Source organism: Pyrus communis, chromosome 16 (assembly GCF_041283825.1).
Source record: "Pyrus communis isolate YQ-2024b chromosome 16, ASM4128382v1, whole genome shotgun sequence".
NCBI lineage: Eukaryota > Viridiplantae > Streptophyta > Magnoliopsida > Rosales > Rosaceae > Pyrus > Pyrus communis.
In genome coordinates, this window is record NC_142580.1 from 6,038,794 (window position 1) to 6,061,193 (window position 22,400).

General features: G+C 36.5%; 2 protein-coding genes and 1 long non-coding RNA gene across 4 annotated transcripts; 2 read left to right on the forward strand and 1 right to left on the reverse strand.

The window, feature by feature from the left end:
* Positions 1–357: 357 nt before the first annotated feature.
* Positions 358–3,128, reverse strand: LOC137730000 (uncharacterized). Of its 2 annotated transcripts, XR_015957514.1 has the most exons (6): positions 2,879–3,128; positions 2,690–2,798; positions 2,520–2,588; positions 2,350–2,418; positions 849–1,663; positions 358–704 (listed from the first exon to the last, which is right to left on the reverse strand). It is a non-coding gene; the product is annotated as an uncharacterized LOC137730000 (long non-coding RNA). The 2 variants fall into 2 exon arrangements; XR_015957513.1 differs by lacking the exon at positions 358–704 and having other exon boundaries at positions 712–1,663; positions 2,879–3,126.
* Positions 3,129–7,853: 4,725 nt separating this feature from the next.
* LOC137732392 (glycosyl hydrolase 5 family protein-like) lies at positions 7,854–12,408 on the forward strand. The gene is made up of 4 exons (XM_068471699.2): positions 7,854–8,342; positions 10,341–10,588; positions 10,769–11,289; positions 11,638–12,408. The coding sequence occupies exons 1-4, from the start codon at positions 7,896–7,898 to the stop codon at positions 12,120–12,122; spliced, it is 1,701 nt and encodes a 566-aa protein (XP_068327800.2). The 5' UTR covers positions 7,854–7,895; the 3' UTR covers positions 12,123–12,408.
* Positions 12,409–14,951: 2,543 nt separating this feature from the next.
* Positions 14,952–20,142, forward strand: LOC137731426 (glycosyl hydrolase 5 family protein-like). Its single transcript, XM_068470534.2, has 4 exons — positions 14,952–15,344; positions 16,946–17,193; positions 17,368–17,888; positions 18,148–20,142. The coding sequence occupies exons 1-4, from the start codon at positions 14,952–14,954 to the stop codon at positions 18,645–18,647; spliced, it is 1,662 nt and encodes a 553-aa protein (XP_068326635.2). The 3' UTR covers positions 18,648–20,142.
* The last annotated feature ends 2,258 nt before the right edge of the window (positions 20,143–22,400 follow it).

The following is a 22,400-nucleotide window of genomic DNA, read 5'->3' on the forward strand; positions in this document are numbered from 1 at the left end:
ATTGGATAGTAGGAAGAATAGCTCTCTGTTTCTAAGCATGTGTAGTTATCTAAGCACCATCCCATCTTCTTCTGCAGTTGCGTTTAATCCTTTTTAAACACTCAAATCCATTTGCATATATCGAACACATAGTCACGACTGATTTGGATTGGAGTTCAAACATGATAAACATTGAAGGTTAATGAAATTCTAATCTAGAGTGCCATTGATGTCACTGGACCTAAATTTTGATTGCGGCGTGGCCTGTTGTGACATGTCAAAATATCAATTAGTAGTTGTTAGTCGTACCACTATACAATTCATTTCTAGAATTTAATGAAAATTATTTGTGATTATTGCTTGGAATTATAGATAAGATTTTGAAAAGTTAATTCCTTTTATTGCTTCTTCTTGTTCGTCATTGCGGATGCTCATAAAGGATATAAGGTGATGGGTACAATGTTAGTAATAAAGGGTTAGTTTGTTGACAGACTGCTTGAACTATTGAATAATGTTGCAACTCTCCCTCATATTCCTGATGTTCTATCCTTTTGTTTTTTTCGTCATGCCATACTTCGTTTTTGGGTTCATCTGTAAGTTTTTGCTGAATCTTTGAACCAGTTTTGGCAGTGACACGCCTCGACCCCGATATTCCCCGAATACCAGGATAAGCACGTGCTGGCCAACACCCGAGGGTGACGAAAGCCATTTATTAAGTGCAAATGCTGAAAATAAGGGATAAATAAGGTTTATAAATATAAAAGAATAATGAATATGCAAATAAAGACCGTGTTCAGAGCACACCTCTAATCTAGAACACTAGAAGAAAAATAATATAAAATTGAATGAAACAAAGAAGTGGGTCCTACACCGAGAAGACTCGAAGATGCCGATGTGGAAGTGCCTGGACGTTGGGATTGTATGCCTCGATTCTAAGTTCTGAAGGGGGCGCAAAACAAACATGAGTGGACCAAGTTGATATATATATAAATAAACAGTTATCAACATACTAACCCCCAGGTTTTATGAAAACACATATATAATGAGAAACATAGGTTTTTCGAAATCTAGCATGTCGTGCAATGTCTCAAATCATAATTCGCATAAAATAGTAATCACTAGTGAATGTCCGATATAACACTTCAGGCCCCATGCCGGCTCCCCGTCTCTGAGCAGACAGTCAGAGGAAAATGCACTTCAGGCCCCTTGCCGGCTCCCCGTCTCTGAGCAGACAGTCAGAGGAAAACACACTCCAGGCCCTATGCCAACACCAAACCGTCGCCCGGGACGGACCGGATCTATCCCTACGTCCCGTAGCGGAAAGGACCACTAGGTAAGTACAAAACCAGTGAACATACGTATATTGAAAATCAACTTCATAGTATAAAGTCATCCATCATCTATACTATAAAGAAGTGTTCTAAACATGTTCTAAATATCATATCGTCATCCATCAGATCTTCTATAAGAACATGGGTTATATGAAAAATAGTAATAATTCAATCTAGCCTCAGTAAGCATGTTATCTCAAAACGTTTCATAAAACATAATCGTAAAGTCATGTTTTTCTGTGTATGCAATTCTACCATTAAAACATGCATTTTTAGAAGGGGTCCACTCACAGTACTTCGCCGTCGAAAAGCCACGCCACTAGCGAAGACGGAAACGCCACAAATAATTGCCCCTAAGCACATAAATGGTACATTTAGTCAAACTCTACTCAAACGAATGAATTTGGGAAAACGGACATCGGAAACGGGTTCAGAACGTCGAAATTAGCCTAGGAGGGGTCCCGCACGAAAACCCAAAAAGTCAACGTTGATCGTTGACCGGTCAAAGTCAAAGTCAACGGTCAGACCGGGTCCGGGTCCGGGTCAACTGGTCATGGGTCAGGATCACGGGTTTGGGCTTTAGGGTTTTGGGTTAGGGTAATTGGGTTTAGGTTTTAGGTGGGTTGGGTTTGGGTTAGAAGGAAAGTGGGTTTGGGTTTGAAACCTCATGGCCCAATGGCTCAATTAAAAGGGTAATGGGTTTGGGCTTGGGTTGGATCCGGGTTTGGGCCTAAGGGTTTGGGTCTAATGGGTTTAGGGTTAACGGGCCAAAGGCCCTAAATGAAACGGCCCAAATGCCTTAAAATTAACAAAACAAAAAAAATAAAAAAAATAAAAGGCTTGGGTTGGGCTGCCCAGGTTTTGGGCTTGGCAGGAAAGGCCCAAAGGCCTTGGGTTTGGAGTTCGCCGGATTCCAAGGAGGGAGAAGGCCGGATTTCGGCCGGAGAATTCCCAAGCTCCGTTGGAGCTCAAAACTCAACCAAAACATCTCATTCAATATACCAAAATGAAGCCCCGAAGGTAAGGAATCGAAATATACCCTTGGTTTCCGTCATCGTGGTCGGAGTTGGCCGGAAAACAGCCTGGAAGCCACGGGTGTCCGCCGGAACTGGGTAAGATTCAAATGAGCATAACTTCTTTAATACTCAATGAAATTGGGTGAAACAAAAATAAAAGTTGTAGTACTCAGCGAGACGAAGAGATTGATACCTTGCACGCCGGCCAAATCGCCGTGGTTTGGCCGGAAATTGCCTCGAAAGTCACTGAGGCCGCCGGAAACTGGGTAAGATTCAAACGAGTATAACTTCTTCAATACTCAATGAAATTGGGTGAAACAAAAAGGAAAGTTGTAGTACTCAGCGAGACGAAGAGATTGATACCTTGCACGCCGGCCAACTCGCCGTGGTTTGGCCGGAAATGTCCTCGAAAGGAGCGGTGCTCGCCGGAAAATTGGGTGTGCACTCACCCGTGCCAAAAACACTCCAAAACCTTGGAAATCAAGAACCCAAACTCAATAACCACATCTAGGCAAAGTCTAACATAAGAAAAGAAGAAGAAAAAGGGCTTACCCAACCGGAAAACAACCAAAACTCGCCGGAGGTGTTCGTGTCCTCCCGGCACCGCAAGCAGGGGAAAGAGAGAGAGAGAGAGAGAAGCAGTTCAACGGCGATGATGGTGATGATTTCCTCGAGTAGGTGTAGCTGTGGGTGTGTGTGTGTGTGTGTGGGTGTGTGTGTTGTCACGGGGAAGAAGAAGAGAGGAATGAGAGAGTTTTCGAAAAGAAAGGAAAAAGGTGCAGATAACAAAAGAAAAGAAGGAAAAGAAGAAAAAAGAAAAAGAAGAAAGAAGAAAAGAGGGACACGGCAGGGGGAACAAAACAGGGGGTGGGCCCCTTGGGCTCACCGATTAAAGTTTAAAAATAATTTTAAAAAGGAAGGTATCCCCCAAACTTAGTGAAAATACAAAAATACCTATTTTCTTCCGTAAATCCCAGGACGGGTTATTACAAGTTGGTTGTTGATCCTACCACCAAAGAACTTTTGCATTATACTGAGAAGCCAATGACTTTTGTATGTACACGATGCAATTACTGTCCCAAAATTGTTCATTTAGTTGGTGCTTCATGATCTCAATTCTTTGTTTTATGTGCTTTGTTACATGCCACATTATGTAAGGGTTATCTATTTTCTAAATGCAGATGAGTGATTTGATCAATTGTGGTCTATATGTATTTGTTCCCACATATTTTACTGTCATTCAAGAAGTCTCCAGTCATCGAGAAGGCAGAGGTTGGTCTTTTTCTTCACTGGCATTATAGTTGTGGATTGGTTTGCACTTGGGATCAAATTCTAGCTCTAAAAATATTATATCACTTGATTTGTAATTATTGAGAACATATTTGATCTCATGGGCAAATGAATTTTGTAGATTATGGATGCCATTATTTCTCATGGTTGCTTCTTGCAAGAATGTAGCGTTCAACACTCCATTGTGGGTATGCGCTCACGTCTAGAGTCCGGAGTCGAACTTAAGGTGAGCTACCCTTTCTACGCATTGGTAACAACAGGCTACTAGATTCCAATATGTTAATCATTTAATATTTCAAGTGGCACTTAGAATGCGCTTGAAAACATAAGCATGCTGGTGTTACGAGCTCTGATCACATTTGGTTATTTTAAATCGATTTTCAGGATACTATGAATTCTCAATGTTGATTGGATGTTTGGGCAGTAAAACATCACTGAAAATATGTGATCCTTTCCCTTTTTCATTTTTCCTTTGGTTTGGATTTCAGGAAGGTGATTGCATAATCCACTGAGCTGGGAAAAAGGGTAAAATCAGTTACGGATGGCAATTATGTAGGAATGCATGGATACATTGATAGGAAAATCTCATTATTTTGTTGGTCTTTTATCTTTAACCCTTGTAAACATGTACTTTATGAGGAATATTTATGTAGTTTCATTATAGACATTCCATTTCTACTATTGGGTTGCTTTTTACAGCAGAGGCTGCCATCTTTGATTTTATGAAAATTTTAAATTTTTGGTTTTATTTCAAAATTTTGCATTTCTATTTTTTTTTTAAATGGAACCTACTGGGCACAATAACAAAAATAGTGCAAACATGGATGGAGAAGGTCATCTGACAAGTTTGTCAGAACATAGACACAAAAAGGTCTTTATTTGTGCCTGTATCTTTGAGCACCAAACAGTGTATTGTGCCATTTTAGCAATGGTGACGCCCATAGAGGGCACAGATACAAACTTAGTTGCTGCACGGTTGCCATTGGTCTATGGACACATATGTTGGTGCCCTTTGACCTCAAAGGGCACAAATAATTTATAGTGTGCAGTGCCCATATTTTTTGTAGTGTTTCATGTCTTTATTAGATGTTTTGATTCACTTCTCACATATAAGTTCTAACGTGACTTACAACATGGATGATGGCAAAACATTCTTGAACAGATTCTCCAGGAATCACAGAAGGCGGTAAACCTATGACACATACAAATACAATCAGTAGCGGCACACGCCGTGCAAACAATGATTTGAATGTTGGTAATCAACTTCAGGAACGTAAGTATCTGATTCCAAAGAGCCCAACAGGGTCCTTCCCTCAGGCTCACGATGGAATTCTTTGTCCTTTATGTAGGCCTCGATTTCTGCAATGACCGAGTTCAGATTTGAATCTTGTCGTTCTTTTAGTGCCTTCAAGAGGTTGTCTGAGATGATATTCAGCATCTTCCGATTTTTCTCCTATTTCTTTCTACAAAGATTATTTACTTCTGTAAAAAATTACATATAGGAATGCTGTAAGCGCAAGAGCAGCGTATCTGTTGGCAGGGAAAGCATTTAAAAACCTCGCCAGCCATGCCCAACCTTTTTTTGGGCCTGCGCATTTTGGACCCTAGAAATTTCCGTCTGCAAAAACATTCCGAGTTAGATGCTAAAGCAAATGTAGCAGCAAAACGTGATCATAGTGACCCTAACTTAAAATTCCAAGAAAACATTAAAAATCCAAGCAGTAAACCAGTGCCCCATACAGTTTCTTATAGGACTTTGCATACTGTTCCTTGGATGAGGGTTTTGTTCTGCTTCTGCCTGCTTTCAACATCGTTGTATCTAATAATGATGGTTTAGCGTCCCTTGCTTGTTTAGTGTCCATCCAGTACTATTTTTTGACTAAAAATTTGTAACCAGTTTTATTTGCTTTATTAACTTTCCCGAATATTACTTGACAGGTTACTTCTGCTCTTGCACAAACTCGCCTGGAGTCTTCTAATCTGTTTGTTGGTATTGGCTTCACAGCAATGAGTGGGCGGGTTAGTCTTGTCTTAATTCAAAGAAATTCTTGGGTCACATAACATCATTTGAAGGAATGCAATATGCTTAAGCATTGTTTCCACCTTTCTTTCGGGTTTAACAGGTTTGAGGTCGTTTAACCGGAAAAGCTTGCATCACATTGGAAGTACTCAAAATCCCTACGAGCAAGTGATCTCAATTATCGGGGAAAACATTATCCGTCTTTGATGAAGATAACCTAAGGGGGTGTGCTATCTACACATCCCTTTTTACTTCTCCCACATCTCTGTCATTTGATCTTCTTCAATTCATCTGATCTGACGACTGAAAATTAAAAGAATATGTGAGAAGTAAAAAGAGGTGTATGGACATCACACCCCTAACCTAATATATTCCATGCTTTGGATTTGGAGATGGTAACAAAGTGTTGTCTGCTTGCATTCCAAGCAGGTAAGCATGGTGTAAAACAATAATACACTTGTACCACATTTCACTTTCGACCTTGCATACCATTTAAAAATCGGAGAATTTTTTTTGTTGAGTCGATAAATCACATGTATCGTCTGACTCTACACACAAAAAGCTAGCCCGCTCACTTCATGTATCATGTTACTTACCCGTGATCCCTATTCTTTGTGTTTAATGTCGTGAACTCATTGAATACTCTCTCCACCAATAGAGTAGACCTCACTCACACGGTTGAAGAAATTCCAAGATAATTCTTTCGAGAATTTGATAACTTGAAAGGAATACTAAGCATTATGTGTGGAATGCCTTGCAAGTGTGTCAAAGACCAAAAAGTCCAAGCACCATTCGAAATATGTGATACCATAAGTTAAGTTAAAGGTTTTGGCCTTGTTACCTTTTCCTGTCGTTGCTTTTAGCTTTTGTTGCTAATTGCTCATACGTGACCACTTTCATTACTTGGCGTGTTTCCAAATCCAACATGGACGGAGCCGATAACACATCAAACGTGATCTCTCAATGCCCTATGCACAATAGGCAACACACAATATTCTTCATCTCAACTACCTCCACTTTAGTTCATATAGTTTCGTATTCAGACAACTGATCTACATCATATTTACTTAATTATCAAAACAAAAATAAAATAAAGTAATGCAAGCTAATAAAATGAGAGTATGGAACTAGAGAATAATTGTGATGGTTGTCCCGTCACATATTCTTACTAATTGACGTCTTATAGTATATATGATCGCACTGTCATATTTTTACTAATTCAAGTCTTATAATATATGGGGACGGCGTTCTAATTATATGCTATAAACATGAAGTAAAATGCTAATAATTAAATACATGTCATAACACAAATAAATTAAGATTTTTGAACAAACAATATTATTTACACTAAAGGGGCAGTGAAGTGGGCTAAGCAAGCCTTATAATAGGCTAACAATAATATGGTTCGAAACACGTCATTGGCAAGAATCGAACCTAATACCTCTTACTTACAATCGAACCTAAGACCTCTAATAAATACATAATTATTTTTCATGTTACTTAGCATAATAAGGTGTTTATTAAGTATATAAAGCCTTGTAATAATTTATAGAAAATTGTAGCAATGGTCTCTCAATTTCAATCCAATTGGAGCAATAGTTTCTCAACTAAAAATTCACGATCATTGGTCCCTTAACTCATAAAAAACGTGCAGATATGACCTTTTTTGTCAACTCTATCAAAATTCTGTCAAAATGAGTTATGTTGGATTGACCATTACTACAATTAGGTTAAGATTGAGGGATCACTACTGCAATTAGGTTAGAGTTGAGGGACCATCTCTCCAATTAGGTTAAAGTTGAGAGATCATTGATATAATTTTTCTCATTTGGTTTTCATATTTGCCCCTTGATTCAGCCTTACATGCATGACACGTGACTCATTTTGACGGAAGTTCTAACAGAGTTCACGAAAAAGACCATAGTTGCACATTTTGATGAGCTAAGGGACTAATGGTCACAGATTTTTAGTTGAATGATCATTACTCTAATTGGGTTAAAGTAAAAGGATAATTGCTACAATTTCCTCAACAATTTATATCTTCATAATTAATTAAATGAGTTGTACTACACTTACCATCTACTTGTACCATCAATTGTACAATATTTCTAATAAAGCTAGGGTCCACTAACGCACCTAAGTATCATCGCTATTAGAGAGATAATGCAAATGATGATACAACTAGATGATAAAAGTAGCATTTTCGTAATTAAATTTGTTATACAAGTGTGGTGAGCCTTTGAATCACTAGTATATAAAATGAAGGTTGAGTTTCCATATACTCTCAACATTCCTCCCAACATGGCAAGGTCAATCATCTCATTTTTCTCCTTTATCTCGATCCTTTCCCTTCTCACACTCACGCCCGCAGTCTCAGCTCTCCCGCTCTCCACCTCCTCCCGATGGATCGTCGACGAGAGTGGGCAGCGCGTGAAGCTGGCCTGCGTGAATTGGGTGTCGCATCTCGACGCCGTCGTAGCCGAAGGCCTCAGCAAGCAGCCGGTGGACGCAATCGCCAAGCGCATCACGTCGCTGGGATTCAACTGCGTCAGGCTCACGTGGCCGCTTTTCCTGGCCACCAATGAGACGCTGGCGGCTGTCACTGTTCGGCAGTCGTTTCAGAGCCTCGGACTGCTCGATTCTATTTCCGGTATCCAGTCCAACAATCCCGCCCTCGTCGATCTCCCCCTCTTGAAAGCTTACCAGGTACAAGTCTCTGATCTTCCCGGGAAACAAACTGAGAAAAGGAAAAGAAACTATGCTGGTTATTTTATTTATTTATATCATTTGCTTAATTATTATATTCTGCATGGACCCCACAATCATCCTAGGAGAAATTAGGTTTTCTTTAAGTTAATTTTAAGAAAAATTAATAAAAATAACTTGAAAATTTTAATTTTTAATCAAAAAAAATTGTAAATAAATAGTATCATGAATAACTTTTAAAAGTAAAAATATCATTAACATTAAAAATAAATAATGTCATAAGACTCTTTTAATATTATTGAGTAGTTTAACGTAAAAGCTAAGCTAAGGGTAACTTTCCAGTGGAAAGACCGACATCTGATCTACGTACCCGACTCATTATGGACGGAATATGTAAATTATTGTGCATGGATTATCCATCTGATGTCAGTCCATCCCCCGCTATTCAGAGATTTTTTTGGCGTAGCGAAAACACAGTTAAGTATATTAAATATAATAATATAATTAACTAAAAATTTTAAAAAAAGATTTCAACTACTTGTGTTATTATACTTGATGCATCAATCTATATTTTTGACACAATATAAAATTACTGGTATGTATCAATTTTCAACTTCATGGTACAGTTACTGCTTTAGTTAATGACGGCAATATCAAGAATAGTTTTTTTTTAATTACTAAAATCAAATAAATTACACAGTAATTAGTATGATGTGACCCAAATTATGCACCACCATTCTACCTGCCATTTAGCAACCCTTAGAACTTAAGTGGGTCAACTACATAACCCAAGCTCTTAATAATTAATTAGTATACGGGCACACACAAAGTGTGTGAAATTTTTTTTTATTTTTGTTTTTGAAATAGAATTAAAGATGAAGAGAGTGATAGAGAATGTGGGAGTGAGAAGTTTTTTATTTTATTTTTTATTTTAAATTAGAGATATGTTAGGATTACATGTTGGTGAGGCTTTGAAAAAAAAAAAAGCAAAATTTGGTTGTGTGAAATTACATTTCTGCCCCATATGTCTTATTCATGTTATGTTTTAATTAGAGGGTTAAACTGATAATTTCATAAAGTTTTGGTTGACAATGAGTGTTTTTATTAATTAGTAGAGATAGATATATTAATATTTTGTGGTACTAGTATTACTAATCTAGGTATAAGATATCATGATTTAGAATAGATTAATACAACCAAAGCATGATTTTATGTCCTTGTAGTTTTGGATAAGATACACTTTAGTCATATAGTTTTAGATATAGAGAAATATTTTAGTGTGCCAGAAATAAGTTCTCATTTCTAAACAATTTTATTTATACTGAGTTGTGTTTCCGGAATACTTAAAATCTTTCTCAGTTATGGGGATGTAGTACATGTAGAATTAGATGTTGTCAACGACTATGATTCTACTGAGTTAATGTTTTATTTTATTTTATTAAATTATCAATTGGGATGAATGTATGGTATTTTTACACCTAGCAGGAGCAAATTTCCCTCACTATGTATCACACCTGTTAATTTTGTCAAATAAATTGACAATTAAATTGTTGTCTTTAAATTGCAAGAATTAGTAAATTACAGAATTAAGTCTCAACTACACAAAAGAGGAATGCTTGGACCTATTCTTGATGGTGTGATTTCGAGTTTCGCTTCTATCGATCCTCTATTCATAGATCATTTCACTACATAAAATGTAGTTTACCAAGTCAAATTGCAAGAATTAGTAAATTACAAAAACTTAAGTAGTGAAAATTGAAATTATAAAGTGGAGTTCTACCTAAACTACAAGCGTCAAACTCATAAATACACGTTGTTTAAGAGGGGTGTATAACCGTGCCGGCATGTCAATCTAAGTTTTTGTCAACTATGTGAAATACATTTAGGTTTTACATGATATGGTTTTAAATTTTTAGAATGACAATAATAGTTCCCTCATAATTTATATTTTCAAATATTCACAAAAGATAATGACTGATTTTATTATCATATATTTAGGCAGTGGTTTCTAGCCTTGGGAGCAACAATGTGATGGTTATACTGGACAATCACTTAAGCAAGCCTGGGTGGTGTTGCAGCAACACCGACGGCAATGGTTTCTTTGGCGACCAGTATTTCAACCCTGACCTTTGGATCACTGGCCTAACTCGAATGGCCACATTGTTCAAAGGCGTCAGCAATGTGGTCGGCATGAGCTTGAGGAATGAGCTGCGAGGCCCCAAACAGAATGTTAACGATTGGTACAAGTAAGTGCTTCATTTCATTTCAAGCTGAGAACGAATTCGTTTATCTCTATACATAAAGTGAGAGCAGCAAATTGTGAATCGTTGGGCTGGTAACGAACCAAAACCAGTCGTACAAACGACTGATCAATACGAACTAATACTAAAATTACCTTTAACTTTTATTAACTATCCGTTTTATAGGTACATGCAAAGAGGAGCTGAGGCAGTGCACTTGGCAAACGCAGACGTGCTGGTCATTCTCTCTGGCTTGAGTTTTGACACGGACTTATCTTTCCTAGCCAAACGGCCTGTGAACCTCACATTTGCGGGGAAAACAGTATTTGAAGTGCACTGGTATGGATTTTCAGACGGGCAGGCATGGCAGAGCGGCAATCCCAACCAAGTGTGCGGCCAAGTATACAATAACGTGAAGAGAAAGTCAGGATTTTTGCTTGAAGAAGGGTTCCCATTGTTTGTGAGTGAGTTTGGAGCGGACCAAAGGGGAACCAATGTAAATGACAACAGGTACTTAAACTGCTTCATGGCTGCTGCTGCTGAACTTGATGTGGATTTTGCTTTGTGGACTCTGGTTGGGAGTTATTACTTTAGGGAAGGGGTGGTGGGTGCGGAAGAGTATTATGGAATCTTGAACTGGGATTGGAGTGATATCAGGAATTCAAGCCTAACTCAGAGACTTTCTGTCCTCCAATCGCCTTTGCAAGGTACGTAATAGCGTGTTTCAATTTCCTCGTTTGATTTTGCTAATATCCTATGCACGCAAGTGGTTTCTAACGGTTGATGAGATGTCGACCTTGCATGCCCACATAATAGCTGACTGAGTGTAACACATAATCTTTGTTTTATTGAAGAGATCTGAATCATATACTTCATTTTTGGAGGGCTAACGCTAATTTGCTTGTGACAAATTAACAAGGGTGTAGTGCCGCAGCCACATTGGCTAGACCCCTATAGCACATGAATTCAAATCTTTCTCCTTGGAGTTTAAATTAGTTTAAGATAGAATATCGCTTGTGTCAGAAAGTTTTATTGTGGGTTTGTGTTGATTGCAGGGCCAGGCTTATCTCAATCCAGAATGCACAAGATCATATTTCATCCAGCCACAGGCCTTTGCCTCCTAAAAGTTGGATTCCTTGGCCCTTTGAAGTTAGGTCCATGCTCTCAGTCTGGAGCTTGGACCTATTCATCCAGGAAGGTCCTAACGCTGAAAGGAACGTATTTCTGCATACAAGCTGACGAACTGAACAAGCCGGCAGCAGTGGGGATACTTTGCACGACCACGAATTCACAATGGGATATCATTTCGGATTCTAAGTTGCACCTTCAATCTAAGACCACGGACGGCACTGAAGTTTGCCTTGATGTAGACTCCAGCAATACAGTTGTCACAAGTTCCTGCAAATGCTTGAGCAGAGATAATTCTTGCGACCCAGCTAGCCAGTGGTTCAAACTTGTCGACAGCACGATAAATACGACACCTACAGGCCCCATTCTCGAGATAACCTCAGTCGTGCATATGATTGAGGCAACTAACTAAAGACTAAAGCTACTGAAGAACGGACTGGCAATCGTAGGAAATGATGCAGGCTCCTTAATAAATATCAAATGACGCACATATATATATTTGTAAGGAAGTAATTACTAGCTGTTTGGTCATGTCATATTAAGAAACTAATTACGTGATAGGGTTCGTCAAGTAATTAAGGTTGCTCTGTAAAATTACGAAATTCATTAGTTGACGTAAAAATGATGATTGGAAAGTAATGTAATTCTAAAGTCAGAGTTCGCTTTCACTACAAGAACTTACCATTTGTCCGACTAAACTTTGTCCAACGAATAGTCGGGTAAAGTTAATTTGCCCGACAAAAATAAAAATTTGGCCGGACAAAATTGGTTATTGCTTTGATTTTTTTTCAGAGACTTTAGGCGATGAATAATTTAGACTAGTAAAATGATCACGGCAAGGGACAAATCCGCAAGCATTATGCCAAATTTGCCCGATGAATGAACAAATACGTCGTTGGGCAATCCCCTTTTCATTAAGTTAATGAAAAATTAAATTAAGAACTCAAAAAAAAAAAAAAAAAAAAAAAGGTATACTTTATGATTACGTCGTTGGGCAATCCCTATTTCATTAAGTTAATGAAAAATTAAAAAATTAAAAAATAAAAAAAATAAAAAAAGGTATACTTTATGATTTAGGGCTTGCAGTTGGTCGGGCCAAATGTAATATTTCATTGGGCAAAATTGAATGATTTTTTGCATATTCAATTCCTTTGATGATTTTCGCAATTCAAGAAATTAATTTAACAATCTGAACCGTTAATGTAGTTGGTCTATATTCCGATATCTCTTTATGCCAAAAAATCATCAAAAACAAACTTTCAGATATTAGGTGACGTGACAAAATCCTTGAACGGTTTCAAATGAAAAAATAATGATTTAACGATCATTTTAGCTCTGATTTTGATGATTTTTTACTACACTCCTCGATCCTACAACCATACAATGAAGGAACCCGATCAAATTTAAAATATTTACACTAGTGGATACCACAAAATTTTATGTTCTACTAAATAGAAGTATAGAATAAACTCTAAGTGTTTGTTGAATATACTATTTTGACAGGATACGTATTCTACGAAACCGGTGTCAATGATCCAATCATCAAACTTGTTTATATATACTTCAAGATCTCATATGCCAAAAATATCAAAACAAACGTTTTTGAAATTAGGAAATTGGAAGAAATCCTTCGACGGTAAGAAACAAAAAAAATCACAATTTAACCATCATTTAGCTTCGATTTTGATGATTTTTTACAATTCCACTCCTCGACCCTAGAAGAATATAATGAACAAACCCGATCATCAATTTAAAATATTTACACTAGTGGTTACTACAAAATCTTACGTTCTACTTAATAGAACCATATAATAAACTCCAAGTGTTTGTTGAATCTATATTGTTTTGATGGTATACAAAGTGTACAAAACTAATTTTCACAATCCAACAGTCTAACTAGTTTGAATATAATACGAAATCGCATACATAAAAAATCACCAAAAAAAACTTTTAGGGATTAGGTAAGGAGACGAATCCCTCGACGGTTAAAAACGTATCATCACGATTTAACGGTTATTTTAGATATGATTTTGATAATTTTTTTACAATTACAATCCTTTAATCTAGATTAATACAATAAACGAACTCAATCATCAATTTAAAATATTTACACTAGTGGTTATTACAAAATCTTACGTTCTACTTAATAGAACCATAGAATAAACTCCAAGAGTTTGTTGAATTGTTTTGACGGTATAGGAAGTCTATGAAACTAATTTCAATGATCTAACCGTTAAACTTGTTTGAATATAGTACGAGATCGCATATGCCAAAAATTACCAAAAACAAACTTTCAGGGATTAGGTAACAAGATGAAAGGTTCGATGGTTATAAATGTATCATCACGATTTAACGGATATATCACTTTTAATATTGAGAATTTTTTGCAAGGACTTTAATCGAGGGTAAAATCACACATTGAATTGACATGATGATCAAATTCGATGATCTTGTAATTGTTTGAAAATAAATAAATAATTAGGGAAATTTTGAGTTTTTAGTCCTTGCAAGGCAAATTTGGTAAATTTCGTTGGGCCAACTTACACATTTCGTCGAGCCGTATTTTTAAATTTGACAGGCAAACTTTCAAATTTCTCTTACTTTTTTTTTTTTCCAAAAACATCAAATTTTCCTCTAAATTAAAGGGTTTGCCCGATGAAACAATGTAAAATTCACTGGGCAAAGGCATTTTCCCACCATTTCTGTCACCAAAAATTAATCTAGGCAGACATTTTTGTGTAATCTTTCCTCGACAAACTGGTTAGTTTTGTTTCGACGAATTTAGTCGGTCATAATACATGTGCCACATTTTTTAAACGTTATCCCCACGTTTTTCCAATTAATTTTTTTTTTATTTGTGATATTATATGTTTGAATTTGATTTATATATGTGATATTAGATGTGTGAGTGCTGGGAAGGGTGGGGAGGGACGGGGTGGGGAGGATGGGAGGGATGAGGGTAGGGTAGGAAATGCCTTGTAATTTTTATGATATAATGTCACATTAGAAATTTTTAGGAATTTTTTTTAGCAAATATTTTATATATTAGAAAATTTAGAAAAATTTTAGAAATATGAAAATGTTGTAGGAATTATTTATTTTTTGGGAATAATTTATAGGATCCATCATAAATTTATTTATTTTGGAGTGCATGGAATGTCCTGCATGGAATGTGGTGGCCTATCAATCAACAGTATATAAGAGTGAGATCTCCCGTAACTTCTCAACCATCTTCCCGACCATGGCAAGGCCGATCATCTCACTCTTCTCCTTTCTCTTTATCCTTTCTCTCAACACAGTCTCAGCCCTCCCACTCTACACCTACTCGCGGTGGATCGCCGACGAGAATGGGACGCGAGTGAAGCTGGCCTGCGTGAACTGGCCGTCGCATCTGGACACCTCTTTCGCCGAAGGTCTCAGTAAGCAGCCGGTGGACGCAATCGCCAAGCTCATCACATCAATGGGATTCAACTGCGTCAGGCTGACGTGGCCGCTTTTCTTGACCACCAATTGGATGCTTGCAGCTGTCACTGTTCGCCAGTCGTTTCAGAGCCTCGGACTGGACGATTACATTTCCGGTATCCAGGACAACAACCCTGGCCTCGTCAATCTCTCCCTTATAAGAGCTCTGCAGGTACGAGTCTAATTTTCACAGGAAACAAACAGCAAAAAAAATACATTAGTTCTTGCGGGTTTTAACTTAACTCAATCCTTCAAGCAAGTTTAAGGTAAAACCGAATTTTGACTACCATGCATGCCATCGAGGATAAGCTGGCATTAATACAAATAAACGTTTTTATTCTGCATTCCCTATTTGTCCCTAAAGTTAAAAATGGTTAGAAACACAATAGAAACAAATGAATATAAAATTTTCTACTAGAAAAGTAAGTTATAAAGTTTATCTTGTTACGAAAATAATATATACATAAGGTAAGCTCTAACATACGGAAGCAACTCTGGATTATCTATTCCTATTTCAGGTGGCACTACTTGAAACTTGTCCCTAAGCCACGTGAACTTTAAAGCCCCCTCCTTGACTACAATGAATTTACCCATATGAATATGGATATTAATTTTTTCATAAAATAAAATGAATTTAAATGCAACGAAGTCACAGCTTCCATAGGTTTTTCTAATAATGATTTTTATGAATTTTAACCATCAGGGTTCGGCTGCATAACATTGTGCATTTTTATTTTTATTAACATATTCACATAGTCAATTCTCATGATGAAAATAGTAGAGTGGGATTGACTTTACAGTTTACAAAATAAAAATTAAAAATTCTTCGGCCATCACTTTATGGAAAATTTTAAAGGAAAATTAACGAAAAGTCTTCAAAAACTTTAGTTTTAATGAAAATGACAAAATAAAAGTGTAAGTAAATAGTAACAGGAATGACTTTTCAAGGTAAAAATGTCATTTTCGTTAAAAGCAAACAATATCGAAAGTGTTTCATTAAGTTTCCCTAATTTTAATGGACCAAAAAAAAATAGTTCCCTTTTGAAACAATTGGATATATATGTACTACAACTACACAAATTCAAAATCAATTTTGGAGGAAAAAAACACATAATTATGAAGAAACATTGTATTCTTTCCATTATTACTTAAAGGGTAAACTTGTCATAGAAAATAATAAGGGAATTGTTATTAGCACTTCAAAAATCTCATTTGACACTCTAAATTTTCTATAATTAGAAAGAAAAATACACTTATGATGAGTGTAGAATGAGATTTTTAAAGTGCTAATAACAGTTTCCAATAATAAATGCAAATGTCTAAATTGAAACCGCAAGGTACATTCATTTACTTAAAAGATTCTTGCGTTGATTGGGCTAAAATCTAAATTTCCTACAAAATTAGTAAATTATTGTGCACCATCAACCATTAACACTGCAACTTGGTATTACTAATCTACTTATTGTAACATTGATGAACGATATGTTATTAGAAATCAATATTACACACACACACACACACACACACACATACATATATATATATATATATATATGAGCATGAGTGTAAATTTAAAAATTTCTTGATCATACGTACGAAATAAAGTTCAGTTTATATACATGACATAGTTTTAAATTTTTGAGTAGCTGATTTAAGAATGGTATATATTACCTACAAAACAGAGTGAAGAGAGTCTGCATTTTCCAATTTTATTTTTATAGGTTTATTATTTTAAGCATCGTTAATAACTGATTATTATGTTCATATGTGTAGGCAGTGGTTTCTACCCTTGGGGACAACAATGTGATGGTTATACTGGACAATCACTTAAGCAAGCCTGGATGGTGTTGCAGCGAAACTGACGGCAATGGTTTCTTTGGCGACGAGTATTTCGACCCTGATTATTGGATCGTTGGCCTAACTAGAATGGCCACGTTGTTCCGTGGCGTGCGCAATGTGGTGGGCATGAGCTTGAGGAATGAGCTGCGAGGTCCCAGACAGAATGTTGAGGATTGGTACATGTAAGTGCGGCATTTCATTTCAAGCAAACTCACATGTTATAACATAAGTGAATTTGTTATCCCAAGTGGCGATATCCAAGTACATCACAATGATTTCTCTGTTCTATGCATATACCATTGACTAAACGAATTAATGGTAATTAACTATAATCCTGTGAACTATGCATGATATAGGTACATGCAGAGGGGAGCTGAGGAAGTGCACAAGGCAAACCCACATGTGCTTGTCATTCTCTCTGGCCTGAATTTTGACACAGACTTGTCTTTCCTTGTGGATCGACCAGTGAACCTCACATTTTATGGCAAAACGGTATATGAGATACACTGGTATGGATTTACAGATGGGCATGCGTGGGAGATCGGCAACCTCAACCAAGTGTGCGGCCAAGTGTACAATAACGTGAAGGGAAGGTCAGGTTTTTTGCTTGACAGAGGACTTCCATTGTTTGTGAGCGAGTTTGGTGTGGACCTGAGGGGCACCAATGTAAATGACAACAGGTACTTAAACTGCTTCATGGCTGCTGCTTTTGAACTTGATGTGGATTTTGCTCTGTGGAGCCTGGCTGGGAGCTATTATATCAGGGAAGGGGTGAAGGATGTGGAAGAGTATTTTGGAATGTTGAACTCGGATTGGAGTAGTTTCAGGAACCCAAGCCTAACTGAAAGAATATCTATCCTCCAAACCTCTATCAAAGGTATAGTGTGTTCGATTTCATGGTTCGATTTTTCAACGTCAGCCGCCCAGACATGAATATGTTGGTGATGTTTTACTCAAAAATCCCCATGCACGCACTCATTGGCGACTGACACAAGCTATATGTTATTTTAAACTAAAATAAATTGTAGGGATGGAAATTCGAACTCGGGTTCATTGGGGAACCACATCCGCTCTAGCCACACCCATGTCTGTTCAAATTTGCAGACTTAAGATTAATGTATTTGTGCTGTTTGCAGGGTCAGGTTTATCTATACCCACGTTGCATAAAATCATATTCCATCCAGCCACAGGCCAGTGCCTCCTAAATTCTGGAACCGTTGGCCCTCTGTCCTTAGGTCCATGCTCTGATACTCAAGGCTGGATCTATACATCCACGAAGGTCCTAATGCTGAGAGGAATTATTTTGTGCATACAAGCTGATCAACTGAATAAGCCGGCAGTATTGGGATCGTGCACAGAGCCGAATTTGCAATGGGATACCGTTTCGGATTCCCAGATGCACCTCCAATCTAAGACCACGGATGGTACTGAAGTTTGCCTGGATGTAGGCGACCAGAGTATCATTGTCACAAATGCCTGTAAATGCTTAAGCGGAGATAGTTCGTGCGACCCCTCAAGCCAGTGGTTCAAAATTGTGGACAGCTTGATAAATTCGAGCCCATCTAAGGAGTCGGGTAAGCGCAGGAAAGAAAACATTAGGCAACTAATGACTGAAGCTACCGAAGGAGGGTCTTGAAGCTACCCTGACGCAAATATACCTTTGTAAAATAAATATTTGGTCAGGGCAGTTTAAGAAATTAATTCCAAGCTAGGGTTTGATCATGTAAGGCTGCTTTGTAACATTATGCATGCAATTCCTTAGTTGATGTAAAATTGGTGATTGAAAAATAAGGGGTGTGATATCCACACACCCCGTTTTACTTCTCACACATCTTTTTAATTTTCGACCGTTGGATCGGATGAATTGAAAAAGATCAACGGACAAAAATTATCAAGGGTGTGTGAGAAGTAAAATAGGTTGTGTGAATAGCACATCCCAAAAATAATCCAGGGATCGCTTTGCATATTAAAGATCATTTTTGTTAGAAGCCTAAATTGGTTGCCTAAAGAGTAGAATATTCCAACTGTAATTCATGTCTCTGAGTACGAGCAGTAATTAAGAATGAAAATCCTAATTAGCATGCTTTATTTTGTCTTCACATTTTTCGAATAATCGTGCTCTGCTACATAAGAAGTGTAGAATCAGAATTACATATAACCAGTATAATTTGTATCCACATATCGTTATCTCCTCGTTATATATCTATCATGCTCAAATAAAGTGGATCCAATTTTGAGAGATCCTGACTTTTGTGAGTATGACTGGACAGGTTAGTCCAACCCCAAATCCAATAACTGCCAGTCTATCACATTATTCTAATTTCTAAATTCAGTGCTGCTAGGGCAACAAGTAAACCTTGTACTGCATGTGGTTTTACCATATCAGGTTCACAGTTGCCCCATAAAGCATGTGCTTCGGCATGGGTTGTCTAGCACAAAATATTTAGTAGGTCTTTAAAAATATTTAGCTGACCGGTACTCATTAGTTTTGGAATTGGTAAAATATGGTACAAACAGTACTCTCTCAAGTTTCCAAGCGAGAAAAGCTTCTCGGTTGGTGACTTGCAAAATCTAAGTCACTGAGTAATCACTAAGCTTCCAAGTGCCTAATTGCATAAGCATATAATGGGAATCTCCCAAGTTTCCAAGTGAGCAGGGTTGCCAAAGTTGCTGTCATAATCTTCCTGTGTTGCTGAAGGATAATTCTTAAAGCTACAAGCTTTTTGTTGACGCTTGTGGTTGAATCTTTTTCATTTGCATGTATACCTTGAGTGACCCAAAATATGGGAGAAACCATATAAATAGATTTTGCCTTGAGCCCCAATGCATCAGGCTTTATTGAGTTTAGTAATTGGCGAAGGTGTGCGAAGCTTTGAGACCCTATGTTTGAAGGTTCCAATCTTAATAAATGTGTGAAGTTTCAAGCCTTATAAGTATATGAAGCTTCCACTCTTAATAAATATGTGGAAACCTTCAAGCTTTTATAAGCGTGTGAAGCTTCCATCTGGTTTGATATTGTTGTGCTTTGAAAAAAACAGCTTCTGCTGTGTTGTGAGAATAAACAACTGTGAAATAAAGCAGCAGAGTGTTTGGTAAACTTTTTCGTAAAAGTGTTTTTGAAAAAAAAAAAAAAAAAAGTAGTATTATAATGTTTGATAAATTTTTATGTAAAACAGATATGAAAAAAGCTGGTTTTTCAAAGTTGAGCTTTGCTGCTTTGTGTTTTTGGCTTTTTTCATCTAAAACTGTGAAAAAAAACTGAAGCTGAATGTTTACCAAACATAAAAAAACTTATAGTCATTTTTTTCAAAATCATCTTGGTCCCAAACTAAAGCTTAATCTCATCCACTAAAAAAAAGATTGAAAAATTGAAACGTTATTCTCCGCTCACTACTATTACTAAAACAACCATTAATCTACAGACCTTTTAAGCAAAGTGACCCCCATTTTATAAATAAATAAATAAATAAATAACAAAACAAAATAGAAAACACATGTAGTTGTTGGATCTCTTTTATGAGATTGTGCGGCTATCAGTTAACCAGGTCATTTTTACTTTTTTATTTCTTTACCTCTCGAAGGAGGTGCTCACTGAACCAAACTCAAAGCTTCAATCGAACCTCAGTATTGTCCTTGATTCATTAAAGGTCTTTTGTGAGCAATCTAATGGTAGTTTCAATGATATGGATTCGGGAGTGTCTTTCTTTTTTCTTTTTCTTTTTTTTTTTCTTTTTCTCAAGTTCTATTCTGAAAGATGGATGAAGTGGTTTGGTGCTTCTCCTGCTTGATTCAGATTATAACTTCGCATCCATCAATTTCTTCCAACTCAGTTTCAAATGCAAACAAATAGCTTCTTGAAAAACCAAAAATCCCCAAATTATTCAACCCATATCTCCAGAAAACTAGAAAGTCTTTTTCTAGATGGGTAAGTATGTCATTAAAATTCCAATAAAAGTGAATAGAAAATAGCACCCTAAAACTTTATTTTAATCTCATTTTGCTCCATCAACGGTCACCACTTTATTCCCTGAAATTCAAAATTCGTCTACTTTGACATGTTGACTCTCTCTTCTCTTTAAAACTTGTAAGTTGCATCCGAAAACATATATGAGACCTAACGCCTAATAAAACTATGCTCTATGTGCAATAGATTTGATTATAAAATCTTTATTATTCGTTAACATTCAACAATCAGTGATTATTAAGTTTAAAGAAATTGAAGAGAAGAAAAAAATAAAAAAGAAATTGATTAGTCTGGCGCACCCAAATCAAACCACATAAGAAATTAATAGAGCTAAGGCAACGTACGGTGAATTTTGAGTTTTAAAAGACGGTTTTTAAGTTTCAAGGACCAAAATGGGATCAAAATCAGAAATTCAAATGACACCTCCCCTCACTAGTCCAATTCCTCTAAAATCAAGAATTCCTCATAGGGACCCACCCATCCAATTATCAACAACCATATTATTTTGTTTAAAACTTTGCAAACTAAATGAAATAAGCATATTAATTAACCACAATAATCCAATTATTAATAACTGCATCATTTGATTTACAAAATTTAATCCCCTAACATTACTCTTTTAGTAAACACAAATAACCCGTAATCGAAATCACGATTTTTAATTTTGTTTACAAGCACGGAAACACGTCATCAATGATAAAAGGTGGGTAGAGTTAGGACCAAATTGGTGTCTAAAATATGGTGCCGTGGATCTTTCCCACAGTAACGATACTAAATTTTCTATCTAACTCTACCATACTGCCATTTAAATTTGAATCTCCAAACTAATTTGTATTTCGCCAAAGAGCTGCGACACGACATTTTGGCTGGTAATTTAAAGTTGTAACGACATCTAAAATTAGAATTGCCACTTATTATTATTAAAATTAGAATTGCCACTTATTATTATAATTTAGTGACATCTAAAATTAGAATTGCCACTTATTATTATAATTTAGTGACATCCAAAATTAGAATTGTCACTTATTATTAAAGTTGTAACGTCATTTTAGGTTCGATTCTCGTTAAAGGCAATTTTGAATTACATTGCTAGCCTAGTAAGATTTAACCCACTCTATCACCGTTTTGGTGCATATAATATTGTTTGTAAAAATAAAAAAATAAAAAAAAAATTCAGAATTTGGGTCGTAAATTAAGTATGCTTGGGGCACTTAATAGTGGGCAGATAACCCTATAATGTTTATTGGGCCCAATATCAAAGATATTTTTGTATTGAATATGTATGTTACTAATCCAAATGTGTTGCGGTTGGCATTCAAGAATAAAATTTAACAGTCACTTAGTACTACGATCTAATATATTCTTTTTCATTTGTAAGTGAGATGTATTAAGTTTGATTCTCGTCAAAAACGAATTTCAACCATT